General features: G+C 37.0%; 1 protein-coding gene across 14 annotated transcripts in view; it reads left to right on the top strand.

Annotated features, from left to right (window-relative positions):
* The window catches only part of EPB41 (erythrocyte membrane protein band 4.1), a 218450-nt gene that overhangs the window by 101917 nt on the left and 92136 nt on the right, over nucleotides 1–24397 (top strand). For all 14 annotated transcript variants that reach the window (XM_045298791.1, XM_004705044.2, XM_045298787.1 and 11 more), the window contains 3 exons: nucleotides 10986–11028; nucleotides 15919–15994; nucleotides 18156–18374. In XM_045298791.1, the coding sequence (XP_045154726.1) occupies nucleotides 10986–11028; nucleotides 15919–15994; nucleotides 18156–18374 (338 nt within the window). The remainder of the gene's footprint in view (nucleotides 1–10985; nucleotides 11029–15918; nucleotides 15995–18155; nucleotides 18375–24397) is intronic.

Raw genomic sequence — 24397 nt, 5'->3', positions numbered from 1 at the left:
TATATTAACAAAGATTTGTATTTGTAGTTGCTTTGTTAGGTGCCATGACTATAACTAATTAAAGTAGACATGACCCCTATTCTCTAAAACAGTAGTTCTCAACCTTCCTAATGCCATGACCCTTTAATACTGTTCCGCATGTTGTGATGACCCCCAACCATAAAATTATTTTTGTTGGTACTTCATTACTGCAATTTTGCTACTGTTATGAATCAGGCGACCCCTATGAAAGAGTCATTCAACCCCCAAAGGGGTCATGGTCCCCAGGTTGAGAACAGTTGTTCTAGAATTTAGTGTGAAGAAAATAATAATTGCTGGTGCAATGACTGCTACAGAGAGGAGGTATAGGATGCCATGGCAGGGAGGTCCACTCAGGGGAAGTGATGGAAAGTTGAGTCCTGAAGGATAGAGGCAGGTGAGGTGAAGAATGACTAGTATGAAGGTTGGGGTGTAAGAGAGTAACACTTAAACAACTTGGACTCTTCTAGTATGGCTGAAACATAGAATAAAGAGTCTAGAGAGGTACTTGTGGGCTAAGTCATGGAAGGGAAGCTTTGTACATTTAAAACGGGTTCTTTTCCCAAGATGATTTGAATTTACTAAGAAAAGTTGAAGGGCAATAACCTTTAACAACTTCAAATCTCATAGATTGTGTTTGTGTGTGATAGTTAAGGCAACTAGAAGACAGAAAGAACTTTTGCCTAAACTACATCTATTTGTAGAATATGCCTAGTAGCTGCAGCAGCTTTACAGCAGTTTGCTTCTTTTATTGGTGATTATTGATGCAATGAGAGGAACTATAGCTATTAACCCTAGATTAATAGTTTTAAGGACAGGTCTGTTGCTTTATCTCCCTAACGGCCCAACTCAGCTTGTACGAAAGCTTCTCTTTTCCATTAGCAAGGGAGCATTCAAGATAACTAAAAAGGCAATATCCACAAAATCAGTGAAAAACCTTCTGCAACTGTGAGCTTGGAAATTCTCCCTGAATCAAGGAAAATATTCTGAAAATATTTTATGTTATACAAACTCAGTGAGATAATTTTCACTGCCAAAAAATTGAATGTTTTTATCAAAACAAAACAAACAAACTCAAGGTTATTTTGAGAATCATTGAGACTTAAATTTGACAAGTAAATAAAATTGCTAAGTACTTATTTGTTTGATGTAATTGGAAGTATTTCTTTTTTATGATCCAAGCATGCTTAAATTTCTAGGATCCAGTTCAGCTAAAGACAGGAAATTCTTTTCACTTGCAGTTGAGCTTTCAGGGCCCACACTGGGACAAAATGTTTTCAACATGCAGTAATGGGTATTTTCTTTCTTTTTTTTAGTAATGGTTTCTTAATAGTAATTTTCACTATCTTGTTTTTAATGAGTAAATATTAAATTATTTTTTTATATTCACATGCATTTAGGAGGGTAACTTAAGAAAGTTTGCTACTAGGATTCCAGTTCATTTACCAAACAAAGTTTATTTAAATGTGTTTCTTCAGTAAGTAAATGGGTGCAGACAAGTTTCTCAATAATAAATTTGTTTCAGTCTCATTTGGGTGCCTTTAAAAAAAAGGCCAGTTAAAGCAGTGACTGGTGAGGGAATCTGCTAGGCTAGTAGTTTAAGGCAGAGAAGTCAGCATAGAAGTTATGGTAACTCTTTGCTCTGTTAAGCTTCACAACAAATTCACAATAATTTATTTTTTAAAAGCATTAAACCTTTATTAAACAAAAGTATCAAAATATACTCCCTGGTGGTGTAGAGGGTTATGTGTTGGGCTGCTAACTGAAAGGTCAGTGGTTCAAAACCACTAGTCATTCTACTAAAGAAAGGTGAAGGTTTCTGCCCCTGTGTAGATTTATAGCCTTGGAAAGCCCAAAGGGCGATTTTACTGTCTTAGAATCGACTTGATGGCAAGAGTTAGGTTTGTTTTTGTTTCTTTTTTATGACTCTATTGTTTCACAGATATCCTCCCCATATATACTTATACATTTCTCAAGACTGTGTTTCCATCTCTCTAATAAATCCCCAAGGAATTCTGCACTTTGGATTTACACCACACCAAACAGATTTTGTATTCTTGAGGGGCTCAAATAGTGTTCATTTGAAATATCCTTTGAGTTTGGGGAACAAAATGTCATCTGAAAGGGCAAAGTCATGGCTATAGGATAGATGTGACAGGGTTTCCTAATGAAATTCTTGCAGGACAGTCCTTGCTACCCTCTTAAGACAGCAGTTCTCAACCTGTGGGTTGCGACCCCTTTGGGGGTCGAAAGGCCCTTTCACAGGGCTTACCAGATTCATCACAGTAGCAAAATGACAGTGATGAAGTATCAACGAAAATAATTTTATGCTTGGAGGTCACCACAACATGAGGAACTGTATAAAAGGGTTGTGGCATTAGGAAGGTAGAGAACCGCTGCTCTAAGAGCTTATGCATTGTTGTGATGAAAAAAAAATTTCCTCAGTGCCACTTTCCTGGGCTCAAACATAAGAAAAGTTGTGAGGATGACACAAGTCTGGGAAGTGTCTTGTTCTGTTGTACATAGGGTTGCTATGAGTCGAAACCATCTAGAAGGCACCTAACAAAAACAACACCTTTCAGGTCTTTGCTTACAATTTCCTTAAAACTTCGTCCTAATAAGACCCTGTAATTATTCTGTGTCTGTTCACCTTATATCCTTATTTATTGTGTAGCTGAGAAGTGAGCCACAGGTATGAGTTTCATTCCAGGCTTGAAGGGTGACTAAAGATCTCAGAGATTCCATTAATCTCTTTCTGATAGTAAGCCTAGTTTTATTTTTTTCTTATGTTGAGTTTTGTTCCACATTTTTCTTCTGCTCCAAGAGTAGTTGGTTGTGGTAGCTGGACATCATCTAGTTCTTCTTGTCTCAGCGTTGTGGAGTCTGAGGTTCACTTTGTCCATGAGTACGTTGGACTAATTGTTTCTTGTGTGTTTGATTTTCTTCACTCCTTTTTCCTCCAGATGAAGAGAGACCAAGAGTTAAACCTTAAATAGCTGCTCACAAGCTCTTAAAAGAGCCTAGGTCATAGGTTCCCAAACTTATTTGGCCTACTGTCCTCTTTTTAGGGGAAAAACAAAAATCCAATTACTCAACATTCCACTGGCAACTAAAACATTTTGTACTACAGCCCATAATCCAGGATAAAGAATAGATATCTGCTTTTACATCCTCCTGTATCATTCCAGCATCCCCCAATGGGGTAGGATTGTCTACTTTGGGAAACACCGCCCTATTTAGGTGAGTTGCTACTCACCTAAAGAGAATGTAAAACATTTTCTTTGTGAACTGTACAGTAAAACTTTTTCTATATCCTGCTGTGTATGAAGGTTGTTAAAAGCTGAGTAGCAAAGCCCAAACTTGACTGTGGAAGAAAAAGGCATTATTGGCCTGCTCAGATATAAACTCTTTGGGGATGTTAGTAGGCAAACGAATCCTCTTAGAGCTAACTAGGGCTTGTCACAGAATATTTGTATGTGTGTAAAATGGACCAGTTTCTTACAGGATATCCCTAGCAAGAATATGGTCAGGGAAAGTGTGTTGCTTGTGTTTTTCTTCTTCTAAGCTCAGCATGGTCAATCTCAAGCTCTCAGGAATAGGTCAAAGCACAATATTTCATTAGATAAAACCAGAGACCTTATTTGGTCCAACAAGCAAGTCATGGAAAGGAAATAGAAGCTTCATTAGCACATGGCCTAAGTAAATCTTGTACAAAAATTAATCTGGAGAAAGTTTTAGCATTGATAGTATTATCAGATATGGTACATAAAATGTAATCTTTTTGAGACCGTACATACCTGGAAAATGGCACATTTGATTGTTAGTTTAGCGGAGTACAGAACTTTCGGTTCAAAATTACCTGTCTTCAGAATTTTGAAGGTAATGCTTCCAGTGTTGCGATTGAGAAATCCAAAGCCATGTCCTGGAAGGCAGCTGTACTCACCACTATACCACTGATGCTGACAAAGCCGTCCTGATTTTTGAAGTCATACTAAGGAGTTTGACTTTTTTCCAGCCTCCTCTCACATATACCATTTGTAGAATCAAGCTAGTGGAATTTTTTTTCTTTGTCTCTAGTGTTCTGAGATTTCACAGTGATATAGCTTTATGCCAGTTGATTTTCATCAGTTGTTCTAAATTCATGTGTATATTGCCTGCCAGAAGGGTTTCCTCAAGAATATCCTTGTCTGGCACATTGCCTAGCCCAAGTGGGGTAGTCTCACCCAGCATGTTTGTTGAAAGAATGAAATAAATTGTTTGACTTAAGAGAGCAGCTAGGCCATTTACTATTTGTGAGTTAGATAAGTTACTTGTACCTTTATTTCCTCATTAGTAAAATGGGAATAGTAATGAGATTAATCCAGAAATGGTGTCTGTCATGTAGTAAGTACTCAATAAAAGTTAATTATTACCATTTTAATTATACTATTATTTTAAAATGAAATTACCAACTAACCAAGACCTTGGCTTAAAAATAATAGATGTAATTATCTTAACCTAGAGGTGCATTCTGTAACATCCTTCAAGTTGAATAATATAACTGCTCTTTACCCACATAAAGTATATACTGCAAAACAGTGTACCTGTACTTAAAATTGCTTTATTAGGTTTAAATGATGCAGTTTAAAGATGCAATTTCACTTTACCATTACTTATATAACTTGTTTTTAGCCAAATTTCAGAGAATACCTCTAAGTTTAGAGATAGTAGTGAAACGATTTAAACCTATAAGCTAATTATTTATCATTGTTAGTCATTTATCTAAGGTTGCCATCATTCTGAAAATACAGAGGATACTAGTTATATAGACTCTTGAGGCTCATCACTTTGCAAATGAAGCATGTAAAGGTAGAATGACTTCCTCAAAATCACAGTTAATTATCCCTTTGCCTGCTACTGCTCCATTCTAAGGGATCCCTCCCTCCCTCCCTCCCTTCCTTCCTTCCTTCCTTCTCTCCCTCCCTCTGCCTTTCCTCATGTGGAAAGAAGGATCCTTGGTGGTACAGAGCTTACATGTTGGGCTGTGATCCGAAAGGTCAGCATTTCAAAGCCACTAACCAAAGGGCCAGTTCTACCCATCCTTATAGGGCCACTGTGAGTGGCATTGACTTGATGGCAGTGAATTTTGTTTTGAGTTGTAGGAAAAAATGTGAACCATAATAGATTTAGAGGTAAATATTGTAACCCTTTCCATTATCACTCTCTGGTATCTTCTTTTGATGTACAAAAAGACTTGTCCTTAAGCTGTGTGATTTCTCTCCTTAGGAGCTTCTGGTTCTGTGTGTCTTGTTGCTAGACAATTGGGTACCTTTTATGGGGTTGCCATGACAAGACTGGACTAGTAAAGAGGAAAGTTAATTCACTTTTCTTGACTTGGACTGGCATCTCTGCTTTCCTCCCTTACTGTCTACATGATAATAAGACTGTTGTCGGACTGAATCTGGCTGGAGCAGAGGAAACACTTGTTAGAGCACCGTGAGGAATTTATTAGCACAATGAATGTAAGTTATATGAGTTAAACACTAGCTTTCAAAATTTTATTCTTGCTTAGAATTAGAAAGTTATGAATGAATCAAGGTTTATTTTTTCCCCTCACGAAAATAAGTCACCCACTCTTTCTAGCATAAATTAGAAGTAGATTCAGTTAAACAATATATATAGCCTTTTTCTTTATTATTTATAGTCTTTTTCTTTATTATTTCTTCCATTATCTCTATGGACAAATTTACTTACCTCTGGAACCAGATATTCTGAAAAGAGAATAAATCATATCTAGAAGGGTCTAGCCTTTTGTCTTGTAAAAGCCTTGCAAAGGCAAAGCACGAACAGGAATAGAGTGACTATTAAATAAGAATGTAAGTACATTAAATAAAAATGTAGTTTACAGTTATCTGAAAGAGTACAATAGTTTTCCATTGATTTTAATTGACTTTATTGGCAAGTGCCAACAATGATTGTATCTCTATTATCTGGTAAATTTAAAAGACTAAGATTAATTTTATCAATGTAAAATTGCACTATAAGGAGTGATCTTGTCTCAGGTTGATAGATTTAAATGTGACTTTTTTAGCATCTAAAGCCTGGAATTACCCATACTTTTAGAGCTTCTGTAAGGATCCCTGGTGGTGCTATTAAGTTTGTGTTGGACTGATGACTGTAAGGTTGGGGCATTAAAAACCACCAGCTGCTCCTCAGGAGAAAGATGAAGCTACCTGTACCAGTAAAAATTTATAGTTTCAGAATCCCTAAAGAAGGTAGTTATGAGTTAGAATAATTTTAATTACAGTGGGTCACAGAGTTTCTATAAACATGTTTAAGGTAGTGATTTGAAGCCAATATTGTCAAAGTAACAAGCAATGATTATTTTTGGAGTTAAGGAAAACCAGTTTCTGGAACTTATAGTTAAGTCTTTTACCTCAAAAGACAAGGATTTGCATGCTTTAAGCCACATAAATTCAGACCATGTAGTTCTTCCTGAGAACCTATGGTCTAAGGTAATAAGGACTGCAAAATAACAGCTCTAAAATACCATTGTGTTAGTCAAAACTTTTGTCATCTCTCTTGGTTGTTTTAGTGTCTTTATTCATCAAACATTTATTGAGCAGCTAGCATCTGCCTCTTGCTGAAGAGTGATATAAAAGACATAATATTGCTGCCGGGAATGCCCAGATTGACGAGGGTCAGCAGTCAGCTACGCATCCAAATAGAGCAAGGAGTCAGAAAGGGCTTTCTGCGGAGGGGACATTAGCGCTCAATTATGAAAGATGGTCAGGAATCATCCAGATGGAGATCTGGGAACAATGCTCCAAGTAGAAGTAATGATGATGTGTTGGGGGTGTCTTGAGGTTTGAGGTGGAGAGCACCTGGGAGACCTGCAGTGTGCTCACTATCAGGATATTGCTATTCTTCATCTCTGTATTATTTGGAGCCTGTTTTTTTTTTAAGCTTAAGGAATGTGACCTTTGTATTAAAACCCAAACATTAATTCTGCTTAAAATGTTACTATATTTACCTCAAAGATATGATTGATAAAATGGATTTCCTTGAAAGAGAATCTCTACCACTGAAAGCATTCAAAAACAGACTAGATTTACCAGACTTGTTATTTTAGGGAAGATTGTAAAATTCTTATTAAAACACAATTGCAGAAATGTTGTCCTCTCAGTAGTCCATTGTTTTATAAACTAAGCCTTGTCTCTCCTCTATCTGTAATCCTTTTTTTCTCCTCTCTTCCCATGCTTCTTGAGAGATTCATTTGCACATGCTATCTCTATGTCCACACTGAATATCAATATAACATAATACAAAAAAGTATATAAATATATCTCAAATGATTTTTATGAAGTGAGCCCATATATCCATGTAAACACCCCAAGGTCAAGGAATGAACATTAAGAGGACCTTAGAAGTTCTTTTTGTTCCCTCTGCTAGTTAGTATTTCCTCCCCTAACGATCATTGCTTTGACTTTGCTCATATCAAAAGTAACTCTTCCTAACATGTATCACCATCAGTTAGTATTGCTCGTTTTTAAACTTTACATAAATAGAACAATACAGTATGTTCTTGCAGGTCTGGCTTTTTTAGTTCAATGTTAGATTCATCCATGTTGCAACTATGCGTAGATTTTTCATTCACTCTGCTGTGCTCATTGTTTGCTCTATTTCAGTTTACTGTTGGTAGACATTTGGCTTGTTTACAGGCTGGGCTTCTATATGAACACTGCTGTTAGGAACATTCTTATGTATCTCATTTAGTTCACATCTTGTCTTATATGTTTCTGTTAAACATATTCCTAGAGTAGGCCTGCTGGGTTATAGGGAAAACATGTTTGGCTTTAGTAGACATTATTAAAACAGTTTTCAAAGTAGTTTTACCAGTTTATACTCCTTCCAGCAGTCAATGAGAACTCCCTCTATATTTTATCTTCACATGCACTGGTACTGTAACTTATTGCATTTTGATTTCTTCTCTTAAACCTCTGCTGAACTGTCCTTGCCAAGTGTAACAATTTTTAATCCATCCCCATCCACTGTTGGTGTACCCCCTGTATGTTTTAAAAAATTATCATTGACATATAATTCACACATTATACAATTCAGTCATTCATGTACTCATTGCTGTTAGTTCCCTATTTCTCCCCAGTCTCCTTTGCCTTGCCTTTAGGAAACTACTAATCTAGTTACTGTCTATAGATTTACCTATCTTGGATTTCATATACAGAAAAAACATGCAAACTGGAACAAATATACAACAGGTCAAGAGGGAAATCAAATTATGACGTGTCATATTGTACCCTAACTGCATCGGCAGTAGCCCCTCTTGTAATGCACTCTATCTGATAGCAAGGCCATAATCAGTGGGAATTCACTGGAGGCTTGATTCAAGCAGGGACCATGCAAATGGACTCAGGGCTTATTTTGTAATCCACAGCCTTCTGTAAAACTGGGTGTTCAAAATTTAAGCTCTACTATTGTTGTCTTCTCCAGATTTGGATTTTATTATTTACAGTTCTTGGATATCACAGGCTGGTGTGCGTCTTCTGTGAAGACTTAGCTAATGTGTCACTTAGATGGCTACTTGTTTTAAGATAAATCATTAAGAACTCAGATGCTGTTTTTTTCTGATACCTGGGCACCATACTATGCTATATCACCAGTATCTGCAGTGATGTATTCATGAAGGCAAGTAATGAACAGAGCCATTTCATAAGTGCAATAAGCATGGTTCTTAGATTAGGGCTACAATTTAGTACAGGCTCAAAATCCATTCCTGTATCTGTGGTTTATATATGTCCCTGGTTTACTTTAGTTTCATAATTATTATTTTATTGGAGAACATTATAAATCATCCCCATGGGGCATATGGTAATTCTATTGAGAGTATTATTATTTAGCCAATGTTATAGGATTTTAAACATTGTTGAAAAAAGGGAAATATACATGTATAGGCTAGTTTTTAGAACAAAATACATGGATTGTTGATTTCTACAGATTAAAAACTTAAGTGACTAGACGCTATTTACACAAACAATGAAGGTTGGAGATAAGGCAAAACTTTCAAAAAGAGTCTTTCACAAAAGTAAAACTATGCCTGCTGAACTAAGACATGTCATTTTGGACCATGTATCACACGTCAAAACTCAAACTCAAATCTGACTCATGGTGACTCTATAGGACAGAAAAGAACTGCCCCTGTGAGTTTCTGACGCTGTAATTCTTTATGGGAGTAGAAAGCCCTGTCTTTCTCCCAAGTTGTTGCTGGTGGTTTACGAACTGCTGACTTTGTGGATCATAGCCCAATGCATAACTACTACACCACCACAGCTCCTTAGAACAAATGAATTGATTGTTTACTATGTACCTCTTCTGTTGAAAACTAACACTATTTTTTAATCTGTTTTTTTTTTTAGTTCAGTGCCTAACACATGAAGTTATTCATTCGTTAGCTTAGATTAACGGCTGCGTTTCCTAGAGCTGCCATAACAAACTACCACAGAGTGGATGGCTTTAAAGAACAAATTTACCGCATATACTCGAGTATAAGCCAACCCAAATATCAGCCGAGGCACCCAATTTTACCACAAAAACTGCATAAAAATGTGATGAAAAACTCAGCTTGTACATGAGCATGTACGGTAATTGTCTCTCAGTTCTGCAGACCAGATGCCTAGAACCAGGACATAGTCTGTGTGTCTGCTTTCCTTGTCTTTTTTTCAGCTTCTGGTAGCTCTGAATGTTTCCTGACATTCCTTGGCTTGTAGACAAATTGTCTGTTGACCTTGAGGTTAACAACCAGCCTAATGAGCAACCCACTACACCCACCGCTAGGGCTCCTATTTTGTTTTTAAGTGATATTTATTAACACATATTTCTTCATCTTCTGAGATAATTGCAGGGGAGGAGATCCAGTTATCTAACAATAAGGTAGTTCCTACTCTGTCTTACTTTTTGTTGTGGTCATTGTCATCATCTAACAATCAAAGCAGTGTGTAAGCAAACATAAGATGGTAGTGTTCAAACACATTCCTTGAGCAGGGCCAATGGGATGATCACCCTCACTTCTGCTCTTCCTGATGGAAGGAGAGGAGGTGAGGCACCCTTCTCTTTTTTAGATGCTGTTTAAGTTGATTTCTGAACCTGTCAGCATAGGAAAGAGAGAGATTGGGAGAGGTTCCTGAGGTGCTAGTACTGTTATATTCCTTTGTGTTTGTTTTGATATTGGTCTATTTATGTTCTGTGTACTTTTCTGAATGTATCTTATACTTCAATGAAAATATCTTTTAACATGTTCAAGTTAGAACTGACTGTCTTTGAACACTTCCCTAGGGACTTGTGAGTAATGTTAATGGCAAGGTTCTTTTCAAGTGCCATTATTCTGTGTGGTCTATTATGGGTTGAGGAGCCCTGTCAGAATGGGCTGTACGTAGAGTCAGAGAAGAGTGGAAGGAGAGATTACTGTGGGCATAAGTACTCAGGGGAAATGTATGCATTCAGTACGTAGACTCTAACCATGAACCAGATGAGATACTATATGTAGAAAACCTGAAGTAGACCACAAGTTCAAGGAGAAAATAAAACTTGGGTGATGCCATTCTGTTTGTATATCTTTGCTAGTCTTCACAGAATAATAAAGATTTCAAGTGCTTTATTTTGCATTTGGCTTAAAGTTTTATATATATAACTAACTCTATGATGAAGATACTGCTGTTACAATATCCCATTTTATAGATGTGGAAACTGAGGTGCAGAGACATGTATTGCTCAAAGTCACGTAGCCAGGAAGTAGTGGAGTCTATTGCCTGGCTCCCTGTTTCTCTCAATATCATTGTGCCATGTGAAATTAAAGAATATTGAGAGAAATAAATATAGGCATTATTTGAAGATGGTACATGCATGATCCTCCTTCTGATATCCTGTTACTGATATGTTTTGAAGCTCAGTGTGAATGCTTTTTCTTCTTTTTACAGACATGGCTGGATTCTGCCAAAGAAGTAAAAAAGCAGATTCGTGGTAAGTGGTATATACCCTTTTATAGTTCTTTCTTTTGTTGAGTAGGTCAGAGGATTTCCTGCCATTTAATGGCATGAGTCATTTTAGAATCATAACTATTGTGTATGGCTTTAAAATTGAGATAAAGTTTTCTCCTGAATGGTGGAGATTCCTTAATAGAAAGATATAGCAACAAGGGCTCAAGTAAGAAGAAAATGTTTGGGAAATGATGGCAACAATTGTACAAGTGTGCTTAATATAATTGAATGATGGATTGTCATAAGATTTGTAACAGCCCCCCAATAAAATGATTTAAAAAAAAGAAAGAAAAAAAGCTATAGCAGAGGTAGGGCCTACTGATAAATAGGTCAGATCTTAATCAGTTCTTTTATAACTAGGCAAAGGTGGAAAAGATGGAGCAGCTGAGAATAACAGGAGGAAAACAACAGAGATGAAATGAGAAAAGGATTACGGAAGTCAGTTTTAATCATTAAAAAGCTCACTGCCATCGAGTTGATTCTAGCTCATAGTGACCCAATTGGACAAGTGGAACTTTCCCTGTGGGTTTTGAGACTCTAACTCTTTATAGAGTAGAAAGACTCATTTTCCTCCCTCAGAGTGCCTAGTGGTTTCAAACTGCCGACCTTGTTGTGAGCAGCTCAACTTGTAACCACAACGCCACCTGGTGATCAAAACCGTAGTCGTCTGCTGTTGGGAATTTAGTGCCCAAACCTTTTCTTTTTACATTGTTTTGTACTTTCTCCATGTTTTCTTCTCAGTAATTCTTTTTTTGTCCCTTTTCTACAACTTCCTCCAAATTGAAGAATAGGCAACTGTGGAAGAAGAAAAGAATGGAAGAATGAGAGTACCTTGCCAATAGTTCTGATTGTGGGTTAGGCCCTATTTTCCAGCCCTCCAGCATATATTAATGCTGCATATGCTCTTCAAACTGCTCCTCTAGAGTAAATATCTGTAGGTGGAGCAAAGAGTAGCTTAGAATTTACAGCTTTGGCTTAATGTGCTAGCTGAGGTGGGGAGATTTTATTTATTAATTTATTTTGACATCTTATATAGTATATAGTTATAAAATCACAACATAACTATTTTTCTGTTCCTTGTTTTCCCCACATCATGTCAGTATTTGCAGAAAATGCAAAAATCCTCATAACTGGATCAATAAACAATATAATGATAAACAGAAAAACATTGAAGTTATCAAGGATTTCATTTTACTTAGATTAGGATAGATCCTTTTTCTTTCTTATTTAAGGTACATGTCCTTTTTAGTTTAGTTTTCAGTAAGCTTCTAAGAAATATTATGATTATAATTCATCGTGATTAAACCCAAAGCAAGGAGCCCTAGTGGTTTAGTGAGCTATGTACTGGGCTGCTGGCTAAAAGGTCAGTAGTTCATAAGCACCAGATACTTTGCAGCAGAAAGGTGAGCCTTTCTATTCCTATAGAGATTTACAGTCTTGGTAGCCCACAGGGACAGTTGTACTCTGTCCTACAGCATCTCTGTGAGTTGGGATCGACTCAATGGCAATGAGCTTGCTCTTCTGTTTTTAAAGAAAAATTATTGCCATCAAATCAACTCTACTTCATAGTGACGCTATGTAGCATTTCCAAGGCTGTGAGTCTGTATGGAGGCGGAGCTCCTCACCTTTCTTCTTGGAACAGCTGGTTGATTTGCTCTGGAGCAGCTGGTGAGTGTACACTGCAGACCTTGTGGTTAGCAGTCCAACACTTAACCAGACCGTGTTACCAGGGCTCACCAAGATTAGGAAGCTTTAACTCTGCCAACAGAAGACAACTTTCATTTTTCATTGTGACTTAAAAGAAAACACTTTTGTAATGGTGAAGTGGTTTCCTTTAGACCTTGCTCAATACTGTTGTAACATTCTTAATACAGAAAAAAAAATTCGTTTCTCGAATCCAGCAGAAGAGTGTTTTGGGGGGAATGCTCGAGCTATTCAGGAGATGGACATGGGGGACCTCATGAATACTAAGAAGAGAAGGAGAGCAGAGCATATTCTTTGGACTTGTCCTGAAACCTCCTAGTTCCAGAACACAGAGAGCTGTAACACCAGAGATGGCAGAGTTGAATGACTGTAGCGGAAGCAGTAGAACCAGGAGGCTGTTGATAGTGAGTTTCCCAGTCCACAGAGCAAGAGGGATGAGCACTGCCAGGCAGGAGGTGTGTTGTCAGAGTGAAGTACCTCTGAGCATTTGTCAGCACAGGAGGTGTACTGACCCACAGAGTTAAGAGAGCTGAGCCCCTCCAGGCCAAGGCTTACTGACAGAGTCAGTTGCCTCTGACTACTTGTGGGACGAGCTAATGAATGTTGTAACCCTTGCCTAATAAGGGCAAAGGCCAGGCCAGCCCAGTGGGCCTCAGGCCCAGGACCCCAAGAACTGAAGGTCAGAGAGGCCTACTTGCATACATGGCTGTGATTAGGCCATTCTGATTGAAGAACTGTATCCCAAGTGTGTTCTGATTCTGAAGGACCCATAATCTTGAGTATTTTCTTTGACCATTGCCACATATTATTGAACCCAGCAGAGAAAATGGGAATGTTATGGGAGGGACAGATAGTGTCAGAATTGGTAAGAAAAGTTGGAGAGAAGTATGCCTTCACTCATAAGAATCAAAGTTGGGCTGATACTGATAATAATTGTCTTTACGAAGAAGTTAGAAGAGGTCTGATACCTATGCTACATAATTTTTAGAGCATGTATAAATGTATTTAGTCATATGTATACATATGTGTGTGCTGCATATGTAGTTATAGATATAAATTAAAGCACATAGTACAGTTCTTAATACCTTTTAGACAGAATCAAATACTTAATGGAAAATAGACTTTGTGGGACAACTTGGTCAACTGAGATAAAATAATTTTTAAAACTTAAGTTCTGTACCCTAGTTTGGTGAATAGTATCTGGGATATTAAAAGCTTGTGTGCTTCCAGCAAAGACTCAGCGATTGGTATCCATTCATTTGGAGCAAAAGGGGTAGGAGGAGACCAGAGACTCAAAGAAGAAACTCCTCTATAGGACTGATAGCCCACATGAACCACATCCTCATCTATCCTGAAGCTAGAAAACTAGATGGAAATCGGTTACCACACTCGAGCTCTGAGCAAGGACAAAATAGGTGGTTCCCAGAAAAAATGAGAGAATATTGTACAGCTAAATTCTTAATTCTTTTTTTTTAAAAAAAAGGATAGCAAGACTTTTCTCTTATACTTTGGACATGTTATCACGGGAGAGCAATCCCTGGGAAAGTACATCATGCTTGACACAGGGTCAGTGAAAAAGAGAAAGATGGATTTGCATATTGGCTACAACAATGGGCTCAAACATAACGATTGTCAGGATGGCTCAGGACCTAGCAGTGTTTTTATTCTGTTATATATAGGGTTGCTGTGAGTGGAGAAACCACCCAATGCACCTGACAACAACCCCCCCGCCCTTCATCAAGATAGTCAAACTGCTTCAATTATAATATAGACATTGTCAGTACTGGTGGCCCTTTTGGTAAGTGTTAGCCTGCTAATTTTAGGGTTGGTGGTTTAAATCCATTAGCTACTACACTGGAGAAAGATGAGGCTGTTTGCTTCAGTAAAGATGTGTCTCCATGGAAACCCTATAGGTAGCTCTGAGTTGGATCCATTCAAGGTCAGTGAGTTTTGGGTTTTGTCAGCTATTGTTGTCATTTATCAGCTATTAGCAATCTAGGAACCCTAGTGGCAAAGTGGTTATTGTGCATTGGGCTGCTAACTACAAGGTCAGCAGTTTGAAACCAGCAGCCACTTTTCAGGAGAAAGACAGGGCTGAGTGAGCAATAGTATTGGTATTTGGAAAAGAAACCCTGGACACAAGACAAAAAGTGATGTTTGACACAAATTTTAATGTTTAAATGTTTAAATAATGTTTGTATAAGATAGTAGAATTCAGTAATGACAAGCGTGGGCTTTGGAGTAAGAAAACCTTGGGTTCACGTTCCTAAGCCTCCGTTTTTTCTTATGTGAAATTAGTTAGTAACAGTCGTATCTACCTCCTTGGGTTGCTGAGAAGATTAAATGATTTAATGTATGTAAGATGGTTAGAATAATACCTGGCATGCAACAAATACTGAACAAAATGACATCTTAATACCATAAGCAAACGTACTTATTTCTGGCTGAAATCAGGCCTGATTCTCTGACAAATTGACAGTCATGCTAGTTTACATGAGAGAAAAATCCTGAGGGATAGCATACAGCTGGAAAAATTAAAATGTATCCTCCATTTAACCCTACTGATAATCTGCTTTTCATTGTGGATCCCAAAAATAAACATTTTTGTATGAGTCTTAGAATCAAAATCTTAAAGTTTTTGTATTTAAAATATTTTATGTTATAGTTTCTCAAAGTCACCTGTCTTATTTCTAACATAACTCTCCAAATCATACCCTTATCAATGGGGAGAATGATTTTGTTTATTTGATATAATTCTGAAAGAAAATAAAAATTTTAAAAATGCTAAAACCAAAAGAGAACACCTCGAATAATCTTCGAGGATCTAAAGTGCATATAAATTACTTTTTCAAAACCACTACTACAAATATGTTACCTGTAGGATGGTCTCTTTCATATGATATTGCCTATGCAGCTTTAATTCTCTGTAAACCAAACCATTGTATTAGGTGAAAAAAGGAGAGAGATCCTTTATCCCATAAGTGGTATCTAGGTAACTTTCTTCTTCTTTTTATTTTTTAATATCAAGAATGTTTTATTCCCCAAACACTAAAATTATTGAAAGATTCCAGAATCATTTAAAACAACACAACTAAACTATTTGGAGGTATTTCTAACAATCAGAAAGTTAGGTACAAACAAGACAGTTCATTTGTGTTTATTTTTACAGGTATCCCTTGGAATTTCACATTTAATGTAAAGTTTTATCCACCTGACCCAGCACAGTTAACAGAAGATATTACAAGGTAATGATTGAATTACTAGTTTAATATGTAATAAGTAATTCTCATTTTCATAACCTCTGAGAATTTCTGTATTCAGAATTTTTAGAAAAGTGTCAAGCTATTATATAGTTAACCCAAAATAGAAAGTTCTTGGTTATTTTAAAATAGGCTTGCCTATAAGTGAGCCTGAAAGCCTCAAGTATCTGTGACTTCCTGGAAGAAATTGGCAGGGGAATTAGCGCAGCTTATCTTGGGGGTTATTGCCAGGGCCTGGGCAGGGCTGCTGTAAACATACCACCCTGCAAAGCGCAAAACATACATATTGTGGCAAAAAACTTACAGCTGCTTTTAAATGTTATTATTATTTTTTGAAAATAAACATTCCTTTCCCTTAGGCTAGAAGCTTCAAGTAGTATTCAAGACAGCTAAAAATCTTTTATTTTTATTTCTTCCAACACCCCATTAAAGTGACTAACTAGGTACATAGTTTTCATGAACTGACTCTCAGTTAATTTTTTACTTCACTTAAATTATAAAATCGTGTACTCTTTTTCTAAAAAGTCTGCTTTTAAAAGCAGTGTACTTTTTAAAAACGTCTACTTTATCCCTTTAATGGTATTCTTTAAATGTCCATGAAAATGTTAATTAAAAATTAAGTGCTAATATATTAGTAAGAATAGAGTCCTATATATTTGTAGCCATAGCGTCTTGCATGGCGCCTTACACATAATAGGTGCTCCGTAAATATTGGTTAAGTGGGACTGTAAGTTGTCAAAAACCGGCTTTCTGATTATTTTTTTAATATATATTTTTCTTTTTATCGTTTGAGGTGAAATTGTTATTCATTAAAAACTGCAAGTCCATTTCCGTTTTATCTCGGGACTTCAGTTTCCCTATCTCTAAAGCAAGGGAGGTGACTAAATAAACTCTTAAAAGTCTTACTGTTTTAAGTTCTATGCATTTTTTTAATTTAACATAATACTGACAGATACCACAGTTTCCAATTTAAAAAATATTATTAATTGTCTAGTTATCCTTAGTACATTCTTGAAGTTGAGATGCCGTATCTCTGCCTGAAAATTTTTTAGTTATTTCCTTTTTATGGGTAATATTTGTTTCATAGTGTTACAACTTAATCTTCTTCCTTCACCCAGTTTTCTTATGTATAAAACAAAACAAATCCCTAAGAATCTTTGCAAACAAGATATTTTATGTTAGGGAAATTTCTGATTCTTGTGACTTGCATTGGTGTTTCTCTGAATTAAGCAACAACATATGAATGTAGTAACTAATTACAGATAGCAAAATGTGTTAACATACTTTATTCAACATCTTATGGTTAAAGTACACTATGATTCTAATTCATAGAGAAATCATCAATTTAGTCATACCTCCCAACTTCCCTGTTTGGTAAAACAGTCTGAATTGGTCAACTGAGACAGAATAAGTGTTTAAGGGTTAGAGGCCAGGATCCCATAGGTATGAACATTCTGGCAGAGAAAGTGTAGTACTCACCCCAGTTTGAGCAATTTAACACATAGGTGGAATTAGGCTTAGAAAGTGGCTGGGGATATACATGTAGAGAGTTGTATGCAGCCTAGCCCAAATGTCCATAGCCTGTAAATATGAGTCAGCAACGTCCTCTTTGTCTAAGAAGAACGATATGTACACATTGAGCACAGCAATGGCACAGAAAAAAACGAGGCTGGTTCCGGAGCCAGACAGCTTATTTTACTGCCTTCTGTTGAGCAAGCTGAGCCTTGGAGGCTGCCTCCTCATCTATTCATTGCACACATTTTTGGTGAAGATTAGATGAACTAATTTTGATATAGTACTTCATACACTAAGGGTTAGAATATCAATTTCTTTACATCCTTCAGTCTTTACTGATTTTTTCCCCTCTTCTTTCTTAAATTGCTTTTTGTTTAGAGTCCAACATGGTTACAGTATTTGTTCTCCTAATTTTTCCATGGAAAAAATTTAAAGCATACAGAAAGGAAGAAATACTAAATAAACACTCTTATACCCACTATCCACATTTAATAATTACTAGCATTTTGTTGTATTTACTTTTTAAAAATCTCTTTTTTCCCTTTCCCTGCTTTCTTCTCTCTCTCCCTTCCTGTTTCTCTTGCACATGTTGCTGCTACTGACATGGCTCCGTCTTTTCTCTCGGCTATAGATATTATTTATGTCTTCAGCTTCGGCAGGACATAGTTGCAGGACGTCTGCCTTGTTCCTTTGCAACCTTGGCATTGTTGGGTTCTTACACCATCCAGTCTGAGCTGGGAGACTACGACCCAGAACTCCATGGTGCCGATTATGTTAGTGATTTTAAACTGGCTCCAAATCAGACGAAGGAACTTGAGGAGAAGGTCATGGAACTGCATAAGTCATACAGGTGAGTATGGCTCCGGGGTGTGTTCTCTGTTTGTTCTGGCAATGATTTAAACCTTTGAACTGATATTAATTCACTGTGTGCCTCAGAGGGAGCATGATACAGTAGTCAACCTGATTCAATTGCATCCTCTGTTTGACTTTGGGCAAGTTATTTAAACTCTGAACTTCAATTTTCTCATCTGAGTAATGAAGTTTACAATGAAGGCTGTAAACAAAATAAGGTTATTTATGCAAAGCACTTAGCACACATGATAGGTATTCCATAAATTATCTGTTATTATGCTGAGTAGTATACCTGATTAATGTGCTTAGTTACTAACTAAAAGGTTGGTGGTTCGAGTCCACCCAGGGGTACCTCAGAATCTAGCTCTGCTCTAACAGACAGGGTCAGCATGAATCAGAATCAACTTTACAGAAACTTTTTTTTTAATACTTTATGAGGTACCTTGGGATCATTAGAGCAGAGGTGCTTAACTTGGAATTCATTTATCAATGGGTAGATTTTAGAGAGCCCATGAACTTTCTGAAGATCTTTTTAAATTTTCTCATGTAAATATGGGACAATATGCATTTTTCCAAGAAAAAGGGCCTGTAGCTTTTCTCAAATTCTAAAAAGGCCTGGGCTTCAAAAAACAGTTCGAAGCCCCTTGCCACAGAGGAAAACCATTGCTAATAAGCTAACATGATCATCAGTACTTTGTTTAACTGGGAGAGATAAGAGACATTTGTTCTGTTCACTTGGTTTCTGGTAATTCCTTCTTCCTCACTGAACTTACTTTATTTAGATTGACTTTATAGAACAAGCTAAAACTATTCAGAATGTTGGGCGCTGGATGAATGGCCAACGATTCAGTATTCATTCACTAATCCAAATGAGTCATTTTATTAACTTTATTGGCTATGCTACTTTCTTCACAGCAGTGGTTGGTAAGATTAGAGGTATCATACAGTGGTCAAGAGTGGTCAAGAGAAAAGGCTTGTCGTCGGACTGAACTGGGTTCAAATTCTGGCTCCACTTGTGACGTTGGACAATCACACAGCATCTCTGAGCCTTATGCTTCTTACATTGTTTGTATTATTGAGTATTATTGAGATCATTACTTCAGTAGAAACAGGATGATTGCTAGGATTATGAAAGATTATGTGAAAAAAAGATACAGGGAGCATATGTGAACATTTGTACACAACGCATAGTAAAGATTCAGTCATGTTAAACAAACTCATTGCCCTCCAGTTGATGCCAATTCATAGGACAGGTAGGACTGCCCCGTGAAGTTCCAAGACTAACTCTTTATGGGAGTAGAAAGCCCATGTTTCTTCCTTGCAACAGCTGGTGGTTTCGAACTGTAAGTTTTGAGTGGCTGACCTTGTGGTTTCCAACCGAAGTATAACCACTGTGCCATTAGGAATGTTAGTTTATATTAAAGTGCCAAAATAATTTTTTTTCTTCTTGCCAAACATCCCATTGTTAATGGAGTGATTTGCTACAATTAATAGTTGGATTTCATTAGCAACCTTAACATATTAATGTAAATGTCTGATCTTGGGTGTGAATTAGTACCCTGAGTGATGTTAGCATGCATTACCATCACCAAGCTCCTAAATGTCATACTGCTCAAAGAGAAATGCGAAGATGGAGAAATATTAAGAGTTAAAATTATCTTTAAAAAGATTTGGCATGGGATTAACAAATGTTTTGTATAATTGTTGAGCCATCTCTTTTCCCTTGCAGTGATTTCAATAGTATTACATAGATTGGGATACTGGGAAATAAGAGAGCTTTTAACTCAAGAAGCCTCAATTCTGGATACCTTATTTCCCCTGTATGCCTTACTCATGAGAGGTTTCAAATCAGAGCTGTTTAAAAACCCATGACACAACACAAGATACACAACACAAGACACAACAACAAAACAAAAACTCATGCCATCAAGTCTTTTGGACTCATAGCAACCATATAGGAGTGGGGAACTACACCTGTGGGCTTCAGAGACTGTAAATATTTATAGACATCAAAAGCCTTGTCTTTAATAGTAGTGTTTTAATAACCATTCAACTCTTTAGAATCACATTATTCATATTTCCACAGAAAATTGCTAAAGCTTCAGATTTGGGCCAAGACACTCGAATGCTCATGTTTGGGACCACTAAATACAAGAGGCTTCAAAAAGTTATTGAAAAAAATTCCATGATCTTTTCATGTTATTTTCTCATGAATGTTTTGAAGCCCCTCATTTACCATTTTCAACTTGTTGGTGATTGTAACCTAAAGATGTCTTACTATCTTTGGATACTTTAAAAATATTTAATTTTGAGTATTCTTAAATTTATGAAACAATTTAAGTAGTTTGATTTGACAGAATGGCAGAATTGTAGTAGAATACTCTTTATTTCTAGTAATTTTATAGTATCATCATCTTTGGGCAATCAGTAAAACAATAGAAGAAAACATTTTAATGCTGCCATGTAGTGCCACAGAAGAAAAATAGGTTTTTCTTTTTCCCACACAGAAGATAGTTCCAGTGGACAAATGGTGTCAGATTATGGTTGAGACCTTAATTTTCTCTCTGATTATTTTCTTAATGGTTATTTGACCATAATAACTTTGACCATAATAAAATCTCAGATTTGTGAGGACTTCATGTAGTTTTAACTGTCTCCCAATGTTTGACTGTCCTAAATAGTATTGTTACATCATTATCATCACTGTAGTAATTATAAGAGCCAATTATTATTCATCTATTACTGCATACTCTCCTTCAGTTTAAGAAAAGGCTTCCTTGACTCTTCTTAGAGGAGCCCTGGTAGCATAATGATTATGCTTTGGGCTGCTAATCACAAGTTTAGTAATTTGAAACCATTTGAAATTTGAAACCCTTAGCCAGAGTTAAAGCCAGGGCTTTCTACTCCATAGAGAGTTACAGTCACAGAAACTCCATAAAGAGTTACAGTCACAGAAACTCAAAGGGACAGTTGGACCCTGTCCTACAGGGTCACTATGAGTTGCCATAGACTTATGGCAGTGAGTTTATTATTATATGTCAAGATACTATGCTACACCCTTTATGGTAGAGTATCACAGTTAATCTCTGCTTTGAATTAGGCCAGCATTTCTCAAAGTGTGCCTTATAGACTCCCCAGTGAACCCTCAAGATTATTTCAAGGGGCCATGAGGCTAAAATAATCTTTCATAATAAGATGTTATTTGCCTTTTTCCTTTTTAAATGGGTGGAATATCATCAAACTGTGCAGTAAGTATAGTCTTCAACATGTGGTTGCATTCTAAATAAAATTTACTTCATATAAAAATTTCTTGAATAAAACAGGAAAAATGTTAAAACTGAAAATAATCTATTGAATTTTGACATTTCTGTTTAATATTCTATGTGATTAAATGAGCACGTATAAAGTTTTTCTGCTGCATATTTAAGAATTAGTTATCTTGAGGAAAAGCACTTGTGAAGTTGTTTGTGAGTTGAATTAGCTACTTTTTTCTTTCTTTTTTTATCATTTTTTGGGGGCTCATACAGCTCTTACCACAATCCATACATACATCCATTGTGTCAAGCACACTTGCACATCTGTTGCTAGCATCATTCTCAAAGCATTTTCTTTCTACTTGGGCCCTTGTTATCACCTCCTGATTTTGTTCCCTCCCTCCCCCACCCTCCCCCCTCATGAACCCTTGATAATTTATCAATTATTATTATTTTTTCATGTCTTACACTGACCGATGTCTCCATTAACTCCCCCCCTCCCACCTTTCCCTCACCTTCCTGGTATCGCTACTCTCATTATTGGTCCTGAGGTGTTTATCTCTCCTGGATTCTGTTTCCAGCTCTTATCTGTACCCATGTACATCCTCTGGTTTAGTTGGATTTGTAAGGTAGAATTGGGGTCATGATAGTTGGTGGGGGCGAAGCATTAAATAACCAGAGGAAAGTTGTATGTTTCATGTGTGCTATACTGCACCCTGACTGGCTTGTTTCTTCCTTGTGACTCTTCTGTAAGGGGATGTCCAATTGGGCTTTGGGTCTCCATACTGCACTCCCCCCTCATTCACATTGATAGGATTTTTTGTTCTGGGTCTGTGATGCCTGATACCTGATTCCATCAACACCTCATGATCACACAGGCCTGTGTGCTTCTTCCACGTGGACTTTGTTACTTTTCAGCTAGATGGCCACTTGTTTATCTTTACGACCCCAAACACTATATCTTTTGATAGCCCAGCACCATCAGCTTTCTTCACCACATTTGCTTATGTACCATTTTGTCTTCAGCGATCTTGTCAGGGAAGGTGAGCATCACAGAATGCCAGGTTTTTAGAACAATGTGTTCTTGTGTCGAGGGAATACTTGAGTCGAGGCCCAATGTCTGTCTGCTACCTTAATACTTAACATATAAATATATGTACATAGATCTAGTTCCCTGTCATTATATATAAATATATTTACATATGTACATGCCTATATTTAGACCTCTATAAATGCCCTTTGCCTCCTATTTCTTTCCTCTATTTCCTTTTACTTTCTTCTTGACCCACTATCAACTTTGGCCTTCATTTGGGTTTCAGTACTTCCTCTCGGCTACATTGCCCTTGACCAAGCCCTACCAGTCATCCTAACCCCTCCTTGCCATCGATTTTTAGATCACTTGTTGTTCCCTTGTTCCTGGTTTGGTTGACAACCCTCTTCCTTTTCCCTGCCTCTCCCTCTCCCATGTCCCCCTGAATCATGAATCCCATTGTTCTCTCCTCTGGATTGTTTATCCTGCCTATTGTATCTAGATAGAAATGTAGACACAATAATAAACGCAAAACAAAACAACAAAAGAAAATAAAAGCAAAACAACGACAAAAAAGAAAAGCCTATTAAATAGTTCCGGGTCTTTTTGTTGACCTTTGGGAGTGTTTTCTGGTTGAGTCTGATGGGATGCCATACCCTGCCCACAAAGTCTATTTTTTGTATTCCCCAGGGACTTCATTGCTTTTGCTCCCCTTGCTGCTCTGTTACACACCCTTAGCATTTCACCCCAGTGTAGTGGGGTCAGATTGGGCAAAATTCCCACACTGGGCTTCCAGTGTTGTCCCCGTAACTCTATGGGTCAATGAGGGGGTGTCATGTCTCCTGGTGGAGCCGGCCCTATGGTACTCCCTGTACATTGACTGCTCTGAGCAGGAATACCGCCCTTTGGTTTGGTAGACCAGGATGTGTTCCACTCTCTCTCCTTCTCTCTTGGTTTGCTCTTGTGTGCTCTGATCAGAGGTGCCCCTCTCCTTGAGCTGTAGCTTCAGTGCTGTCCTCTCAAGTGAATTTTTCTGTGGGGAGGGAATTAGCCACCTTTTTCATAGAACATTGTTTTTACTTCCAAAAGCAACCAACAGCCATGCTTATTCAAACTTGGCTTTGGTAGACATTTCGTTGAAAATTAATGAAGTGGCTCACTACTTTATGGGAAACCACTGACAGAAACCCTTGACAAAACATCATTTTGTCAGTACTAAAATTTGGTCTTTCAAGTTAAAATTAGTATTTTGGGGAAAAATTGGGAAACCATGTTTTTGGTAGTTTCCAGATATTTAAATCCTTTTCTAATAAGTTTGGTGGTAATATTAGTAACTGATTTTTTAGCATGGTGTAAGAAGATGTATTAATATGTGGAAGATATACAGAATTCACTCAACTAATTTTTCCATATATGAAATTCATGGTGTTACCAAAGAAAATGCATTGGTAAAAGATCCATTCAAAATATATGATAGACCTTTGGACTTTGATATAACAGAGTATAAAAAGTTCATAAATATTTTTCAGGTTTCACATTTTAACTGACCGTTAAAAGACCCCATTGGTGAGTTTTGATACAGTCGTAAAGTCTAGTGTTCTTAGTTACGAGACCTTCCAATTGCAACTATGTACTGTACATTATCAAAGTTTTTTCATCTACTGTACCCAAATCAGCATATCACAACAGATTGTAGAAGCAGATATAATAATCATACTGTCTTCTAGTAAGCCAGAC

This window comes from Echinops telfairi, unplaced genomic scaffold (assembly GCF_000313985.2).
Source record: "Echinops telfairi isolate 266 unplaced genomic scaffold, ASM31398v2 ScPeMD7_7457;HRSCAF=8495, whole genome shotgun sequence".
NCBI classification, from domain to species: domain Eukaryota; kingdom Metazoa; phylum Chordata; class Mammalia; order Afrosoricida; family Tenrecidae; genus Echinops; species Echinops telfairi.
Note: the sequence above shows the minus strand (reverse complement) of the source record. Positions and strands in the feature narration are given on the sequence as shown.